This window comes from Zootoca vivipara, chromosome Z1, assembly GCF_965207765.1.
Source record: "Zootoca vivipara chromosome Z1, rZooViv2.hap1.1, whole genome shotgun sequence".
NCBI classification, from domain to species: Eukaryota; Metazoa; Chordata; class Lepidosauria; order Squamata; family Lacertidae; genus Zootoca; species Zootoca vivipara.
The window spans coordinates 64,458,442-64,467,155 of NC_142583.1; the positions used below are offsets into that span (position 1 = coordinate 64,458,442).

The 8,714-nt window shown below is 46.6% G+C and overlaps 1 protein-coding gene across 1 annotated transcript in view; it reads right to left on the bottom strand.

Moving 5' to 3' along the window:
• Window positions 1–7,879, bottom strand: part of ANXA3 (annexin A3) — a 32,560-nt gene extending 24,681 nt beyond the window's left edge. Inside the window, exons 1-3 of the mRNA XM_035112571.3 lie at window positions 7,839–7,879; window positions 3,489–3,531; window positions 157–244 (exon numbers count right to left, since the gene is read on the bottom strand). Of these exons, the coding sequence (XP_034968462.1) occupies window positions 157–244; window positions 3,489–3,503 (103 nt within the window). The 5' untranslated portion in view covers window positions 3,504–3,531; window positions 7,839–7,879. The remainder of the gene's footprint in view (window positions 1–156; window positions 245–3,488; window positions 3,532–7,838) is intronic.
• Between the last annotated feature and the right edge of the window lie 835 nt (window positions 7,880–8,714).

An 8,714-nucleotide genomic window follows, 5' to 3' on the forward strand; every position in this document is an offset into this window, starting at 1 on the left:
TTGCACAGTGTCCCGCGGGTGACTGCAGGCATCAAAGCCACAAGAGCCAGCATGAAGTAGGCTGAGCCGGATGCAGAAGGTGGTGTTTATACAGAAATCCTAGGGAGAGGCCTGCCTGCCTGAAACAGAAGGACACAGAGGACCGAGACCACTTACCTATTCCCCGAATTGCTTTCCGAATCGCTTCAGCATCTCTCGATGCATTAAAGCCAGGAGCATCCCGGATCGTTCCCCTAGTGCCAACCTAAAAGAGGGAGAGCAGGGAGAAAGAGTATTATTATTATTATTATTATTATTATTATTATTATTATTATTATTAATATTATACCAAAAATGGAAAACGAGCGAGGTCCCAGCTAAAGAAGAATGGCAACTTGAACTGATGGAATATGCACAGCTTGTGGATCTAACATATAGAATAAGAGAACAAGAAGAAGATACATTTAAAGAAGATTGCAAAATGTTTATTGAATATATGGGGGGGGGAACTGTGTACACTTGAAAACGTTGGCAGCATTAAGGTAAATTCAACCGTGCAAATAAGTTTTGATGGATGTAATAATGGAATACTGAATGGTATGCAGGGATTTATGTTATGCAAAATGAACCATGGAAAGAGAAGAAGGGAAGTCAGTTTAAGGATGTTTAAATGAATATTCTAAATTGTAAAACAGGAAATTTAATAAAATTAAATAATAATAATAATAATAATAATAATAATAATAATAATAATAATAAAGTCATTGGGTGATCGTACTGTTTCATTTCCAGTCAGTGCATATCCTGTAACTTCCTGCTGAAATCCCATAACTTTTCATACCAGATGCTTGTGGGGTTTGTGTGTGTCCTGCTTTTGTTGCACTATAGCCCCTCTGGATAGGAATAGTGTGGCACCATTTGGGAACCATCACAGAACAACTAATAAAAAAGAATGAGTCCACCGGTACTCTTCCTGTGTCAAGAACATGTTGCAGAACCTGGAGTGAAACACCTGTCTGGAGGGGCCCATACTCTCTCTTTCTTTCTTAAATAATAATAAAATAGACTGAGCACACAAACACACAAGCAATGCTAGCAAATATGGAAGACCAGTCATGTTCTCCTGCACCACACTGCCAAGTCTATCATGACTTTTTGGCTCTTCGTGACATTCAGGTGTAGGGCAGGGCTACAATGACAAGCAAATTGTGTCCATACTTTTTGTCCGCCGAAGCCTGAGGGCTAGAAACACGTCAGCCTTTTTTTTAAAACAACAAAAAAGTGAAATATGACACCATGACAAAAGAAGTCACTTTAATTCGCCACTTCCTGCTAGTTGTGTCACGATCTCAGGAATGCCAATTTACTCCTATCTCAAAACGCAAATACAGTAGACCAGCTGGCCTTTTGCTTATAAGATCCGATCTAACTAGAGGAGGCCAGAGGAAATTTACTTGGGTGTGGAGGGGGGGGGAGAAACAAAACACACACACACACACACACCCCACAGGAGCTTATGATCTCAGCCATTCAGGAACGTTGACAGTTCATCCGCTGAAAATGAAGAAATGAAAGCGAAGCATTTTCCTGACGCCAAAATCCTGCCTACGTGGGGCTCTGAACATGCTCAAATTCAGCCACAGTCAAGAACAATGAAAGGCACATGCAGCTCGCACATTCCTGAAATTGCTGGTGCAGCAGTGCGCACTGCATGTGCTAGGCTGAGAGGAAGAGCACTCTATGGAAATGTGCAAAGGGAAAGCCAATCCTTCACATCGCAGAGACAAAGTACGGTTGAAGCCAGGTAGACAGTGAGTCAGGGAAGTCTTGCATGTGGTCGTTACTCTGCTTTTTACACAAGCCCAAGTATTTGCTGGCTCCAGGATGTTTGCTGAAGTGGAGACATGAGCTGCCGTCTCCCTCTTCTGCTTGCTTCCTGTTTCTGTAACGGACTAAACTGCCTGTGGCTCTTCAGTTCCCACAGAGCAGCCTTCTCCTACTTGGCACCTGCTAGCAGGGGCTGATGGGAGTTGTAGTCCAAAGCTGCAGGGAGCACACCTGGCTGAGGGACCCTGAGTGATAACCTTGACAGAACCACAGCCTCATTGTATCTAAAGTGTGCGGATGTCGTAGCCACATTCCAAACGTATTTGGAAATCCTTCCACAAAAACTGGCCAGGCCAGTTTTTCAGGTCACGTTCCAGCCCTATCCCCTCAGCAGGACCCACATCGCTAGCACCTGCCCAGGACCCCCAAACTGGGTTTGGCAACCCCCTGTTTTAATTTTCCACAGTGCCCCAGACTAGTGCTGCCAAGTTGGGCATTCTGAAACATTCTGGGAAATTAAAATGGTGGCTCATAGTCGTGGGGTGTTGCTCTCGGGTAAAGACACCAAGACAGGGCACATCAATGTTACCAAGAGAGTGACTCTCCTCAAACCTAGAGGCAGTTCCTGAACCTGATTTTTATGTCACCCTGGGAGCCACTTTTCGAATTTCTTCCATGGCGATATTTTGCCCAGAGAGAGAACTGGGATGTGGGAAACATTTGCTACAAAGCCAAGGCTCTCGCTAGCGTTGAGGAAGAAGGCCCCTCTTTCCTAGTTTATTTTCTTCTCCCTAAAAGAAAAGTGACAGCTTTGGAGCTACAAGATTAAATGTGTTGTTCCCCCCCCACACACACCTCCACCTCTGGGATGAGGAGTGATCCATTTGCAAGATAACGTAGGACTCCTGCTAAGGAGAAGCAAGTGGAATAAATTTCCAGAAAAATGAATGGATGAGCGAGCAAATGAATGACTAGCACTGCAATCATCACATTAGGGAAACCTTAACAGTTTAACCACATGAGTCTGAATCCGTCTATCAGTTAATTACCCTAGACTGAGAGGTTTGTTACAAATTCTACAAAGGAAGGAAGTGGAGCAAAAATTTTCATTATCAGCAAGATGATATTCTGAGGAGGTTGGGGGAATACAGACCTTAGAAAGGATTACTGCTCAATGATAGAACACATGCTTTTTTATGCAGGAGGGATTAACTGAGTCATGTTCATTAATTTCAATGGGTCTAACTCTGAGTAAAAGTTAGTTGAATGCCACATCTGTCTGAAAACATGAAAACACACCCTGTCTGAAACTAGAGAGGTGCGGCCACTCAGTGTGAACATTACTGAGATAGAAAGACTAATGGATCTGACTTTGGTGCAAGGCAGGTCCCAATGTTTCAGAATTTGCTTTTAGATGATGCCCTTCTCAGAAGAGGCTGGCTGCTGGCTGGCTGGGATACTAACAGACCTTAAACAAAGCTGTGATCTCCATACTAAACAAATAATTTCATTATCCGGCAATAGTTTTTTCAAAATGGCACATGAGCAAAACAGCTAGAAGTGTGTCATGCAAATGACTCAGACTTTTTCTATTTCCCCCCTCTAAAGTTCAGTCTCCAAGCAAACAGACATGATCCCAAATGTACAAGAGTAAGGTATGCGGACTACATGATTTTACTCACCCAAACAGAAGCCATTACAGTATGATCTTCTCTCAGAATGACTCTGGAAGAATAACCAGACGTTAACAGAATTCAACATTGGGTATGTTGTTATAAAATGCACTAATAATACTACTACTACTACTAATAATGATGATGATGATAATTCGTTTGTACCCCGCCCATCTGGCTGGGTTTCCCCAGCCACTCTGCGCGGCTTTCACAGAGATTAAAAATACAAGAAAAGTCGTATCTTCTTATAAAGATTCATCTTTTCCACCGAGCTTTCTCCGACTCCTATGATCAGACCTGGATTAATGTGTATGAAACTCCTGAATCTGTTTTATTTGCTTTTACCTGTTTTTATACAGTTGGGTATTTTTAGGGTCTATTTTTAATTTCATGAATATTGTTTTTTATATTGCACATAGTGAGCACTACTTAAAAGATTTTTGAAATAGCAAAGGGCTTAAAAATGCTATAAAAGAAAACGAAGACAATTAGCATTCCTTTCTTTCCGATACGTTCCTGCGGAAATTCTCGTGATGTTGCTGCTGAGGGTACCCAATCCCCGTTCTGTACCTTTTAAGTTTCACAATAACTCTACGTCTATAAATCTGTAGTGAGGCCTGTGCACACACTGCGAAACTGGCAACAAAAACCAGCTCCCTCTGACTGTTGCGGTCAGTTAGCTATGTCCTCCTGACTCCGTTCCACCACAACTGTTTTAGGCACCCTTTTGCCTCAATGAAGCAAACCATTGTTTGTTTCCAAACCATAGTACAGTATCAGGTCTTGATTTGAGAAGAGAACGACAGCTTGTATAAGCCACAGTTTGCTACATTTGGACACAACATCAACAACCCTCCCAACTGCTGTTTCCTGTTTGCAATGTCTCCATTCCCACCTCCCAAATAAAAACAGGCTTCTGAATAACTTGCCATTCTGGCCTGAGTCACAGGCCACAGGGAATGAATAGCAGAGGGAATACACTGTGTCTCTAACTTCCTCCCACCCAGGATTCATTCATTTATTTATTTTACCCAGAGAACTTTGGAAGCTGTCCAAGCTCAAATACGCAACACAGGAAAGGCGTATTGACTCAGATCCTTAAGCAGGGATGTTCGTTTGCCACAAGCACACAGGGTTTAAAGCATAAAGTTAGCTCAGTGTTTTGCTTGGGAGAAATTTGCCCCACCCAACCTGAAGTTATGGAAACAAGGATTTCAGAGGAGTAAAAGCAGTTAGAGAAACTTCCTCTTCTTCTCAAAATCAGGCTTAGTGAAGAAAGGACACATCAGGGGCAATGTCTCCAAGCAGGGCTCACCTCAGCATCTGATAAAATATGCTGCTTTGAGGCAGGCTCTAGGCAGTTCCAGTTTAATGTTATTTTTTGAAAGTCAGTCACATGCCAACAAATTAAGGTTGCACACAATCAAAGGCACTACTGAATGACAAATCTGATCTTTAAAAAATCAAAAAGTAGCAATGCAATGCACTGGAAAATATGGGATAGCTGTTGTTTCACATAGTGATGTCTAACTTTCCCACAAACGGATCAGAATTAAAGGTGTCTAACCAGCCCAGACAGGGGACGCGGGTGTAGCGCTGTGAGTTAAACCACAGAGCCTAGGGCTTGCCGATCAGAAGGTCGGTGGTTTGAATCCCTGCGATGGGGTGAGCTCCCGTTGCTCGGTCCCAGCTCCTCCCCACCTACCGTAGCAGTTCGAAAGCACGCCAAAGTGCAAGTAGATAAATAGGTACCGCTACAGTGGGAAGGTAAATGGCGTTTCCATGTGCTGCTCTGGTTCGCCAAAAGTGGCTTTGTCATGCTGGCCACATGACCTGGAAGCTATACACCGGCTCCCTCGGCCAAGAACGTGAGATGAGCACCGCAACCCCAGAGTCATGACTGGACCTAATGGTCAGGGGTCCCTTTACCTTTAACCAGCCCAGACACCTTGTGCAAACGACTCAGGAAGAGTGAAAATCAGAGAACCATAGAACTGTAAAGTTGGAAGGGACCCTGAGGATCATCTAGTCCAACCCCCTGCAATGCAGGAATATTCAACCATCCCATATGGGGATTGAACCTGCAACCTTGGCACTGTCAGCACCACACTCTAACTGATTGAGCCAGCCACTGCTTAGCATACAGGTCATCTGGATGTGACCTGTGGAGGTAAGCAGGGCAATGAGGGTTCAGCAGCCCTTACCAATTCACTTCTTTTCTTCCTGCACTGAAGCATAGCCAGTGTAGATGTCAACTCAAGCTGGCTTCAGACAGTCATAGGACTATTAAGAGTTTTTCAGCCTCCACTGTCTCTCAGGGCTCATACAGACTGTTGGTTTTTCAAGAGACCAAGGTGTGCTTGTAATGTGCAAATGCTCAGGTCCTGCACAGCCAAATAGCAGGTTTCCTAGGGAGTTTTACTAGGTGTTGACCAACACAGTCTCTAGACAAACTTAGAGCATATTAGCAGGGAAAGTTGGGATTACTCTGCCCATACAGAATTCCATCTGTTCCAACACACTCTCTCCAAAAGTGGCTTAGCTGAAAGAAAGAGCGATTAAAACTGCCACCATCACACTTTTAACCACAGCCTCATATTATATACCAAGATATCCTGCCAAGGTTTCATTAATGTAGGGTTGCCATATTTCAAAAAGTGAAAATCTGGACACATGTAAAGTCTTTTTTGGCAAAGTTGTTGAGGTTTTTTTCCTTCTGCAAAATCTAAAAAATATATATAGTTTTTGAGCTATTTTAAAGGAAATTCGCCAAAATATGCACTTCCAACATGGATTGCCATATGTCCAAATTTCCCCAGCCATTTCAGTGATTTCCACCCGGACACTGTTTTCAACAGCCAAATCCCGGCTATGTCCAGGAAATTCTGGATGTGTGGCACTGTTTTCAACAGCCAGGAAATTCTGATGTGTGGCAGCCCTAATTAATGTCTATCATGGATAACAGCCACAGATAGACCAATGCTCCATGAACTTCTCTAATCCTTAAACCAAATCAAGTGTCCAGGTCAGGCATCCCCAAACTGCGGCCCTCCAGATGTTTTGGCCTACAGCTCCCATGATCCCTAGCATGGGCGTAGGCAGGGGGGGCAGGAGCAAAGGCTGAGGGGCGCAGTGTGGCAGCCCCAGGCTCCCGCTCCCGGCGTGAAGCTCCAGAGTCGCGCAGGGAACGCGAGCCTGTGGCTGCCTCCTCCGAAGACCTGGGAGGCGCAGGCCACGTGGCCCCGCCCACATTTCCGCTGTGGCCCCTCCCCTCCCGCCCCTTGCCCCCCCTAATTTTGATCCTGGCTACGCCCCTGATCCCTAGCTAACAGGACCAGTGGTCGGGGAAGATGGGAATTGTAGTCCAAAACATCTGGAGGGCAGAAGTTTGGGGATGCCTGGTCCAGGTTTTTTTCATGGTATAGTCCTCTCAGGACCACCCTGCTCCAAACTGCAGATGTGTGCAAGTGTGTGTGTGTTATGAAGCTCTACCACATTCCCTGCACATGGACAGCTTCTTCATCAAATGCTTGCTTTCCATGAACTGAGAGGCCTTTGATCTGAGCCAGATCACAAGTATGCAATTCCACTCAGCTTTACCTTGAAGCATTGCAGTCGCAACAGGAGTGCTGCTAATATGTGAAAGAGCTTCATTCACCCACGATTCCATCCCTATGAGTCATCATGTCCTTTCCCTGCACATTAGCAACATACAATAGGAAGTATATCCTACACCTCAGAGCGTCTCAAGAAAGCTCTAACAAAAATGGGGGGTGGGGAGGGAGAGGAATCCCAAACCCACCTGGGGCGCAATATCCATACTAGGACTGAGGCTGTTGTATCAAACCAGGCCAGAGATAGAAACCCATCGGAAGTCCTAAAAGCCAGGCTTGTTGGAATGGGGAGCGGGAGTTTTTCCCGCTGAACCCCCGAAGATTCCCCAGGCAACAGGAGTGTCAACTTGGCCCCGCGATGCAGTGCGCATGGCCCTGCTGGCACGGAATTTAGTGGGTGCTCAGCTCGGGCATCCAGGGCCCCAGGGAATTGACACCTTATGCTCCCCATCGAACGTTGCCTGGCATAGGTGCCGGGCTCCCTGGGGCTCTGGGTGCCCGAGCACCCACAAAATTCAGGAGCTGGCACTCCTGATGGGGCAAAACTGCTGCCCCAAGCGCGCAACGCGCACCGTTTCCAATAATTCCAGGAAGAAGGCGCGGCTGGGGCGCCTCAGGCTACCACACTGGCCGAAGCGCGAGAGGTGTGGCACGAAAGCGCGCGCCCTCCCGCCTCAATGGGGTCTCCCCCGGCGCCCGAGAGGTGGAGTAGAAAGTCAGGCGTCCCTTGCTCTCGAGTACTTACCCGCCAGCAACAGCCAGACGCGCCCCAGGAGCCGCGAGTTTGCAAAGGGAAAAAGCGGCCCTGGAGTGTATCCGTTGCCGGAGGAAAGTTGCGCTCCGCCCTCGCTCGGCCCCACCTGCTGGGCCACGACGCCGGGGTGGGAGGCTGGGCTCACGGCCGGCCCATCCCAGCTCGCTGTCGGCTTATTCCTCGTCACTCTTGGTCTCGCTGCAACCGCGGAAGAGCCGGGAGGCCCGAACTGCGGCGACGCTCCTGCGCTTTGCTAAGAGTTGTGAGGCAGGCAGGCAACCCACAGGGAAAGCGCTCCGCTTTAGCACGGCGTCTCTCTTTTTCTCTGTACTGGATGGTTGCTGTATTAGCATCGCATGTAATTGCTCAGCGCGAGGGCGTTTGGCTAAAATGGAAAGGGAAGGGGCGCCAAAGCCAAGGGGAATTAAAAGTAAAGGGCGTTTTTACGCAGCTGCAGAGTTGTTTTTCCATTCAGTGAGGAAAGTGATAGGGGAACGCGCTGGAAAGCGTGGTATGGCAAAATATCACGTCGTCTAATCTCCGCATAAACAAATCTGAATGCTCCATAGCACTGAAAAGTTTGTGCAAACTTATAGGGAGGTGGGCTCAACAAATGGGTCGCCTGGAAGCGATCTGCGGACTGCAGGCTACCTTCCAGCCACGCAACATACCGGAGGTGTCTTAACTCCACTTCCTACCACCCAGGCACACAAGAGGAATTCAGTCAGAAGATTAATAAAAAATTCCTTCAGTAGCACCTTAAAGACCAACTAAGTTTTTATTTTGGTATGAGCTTTCGTGTGCATGCACACTTCTTCAGATACAGTGAAATGGAAGTTCCATTTCACTGTATCTGAAGAAGTGTGC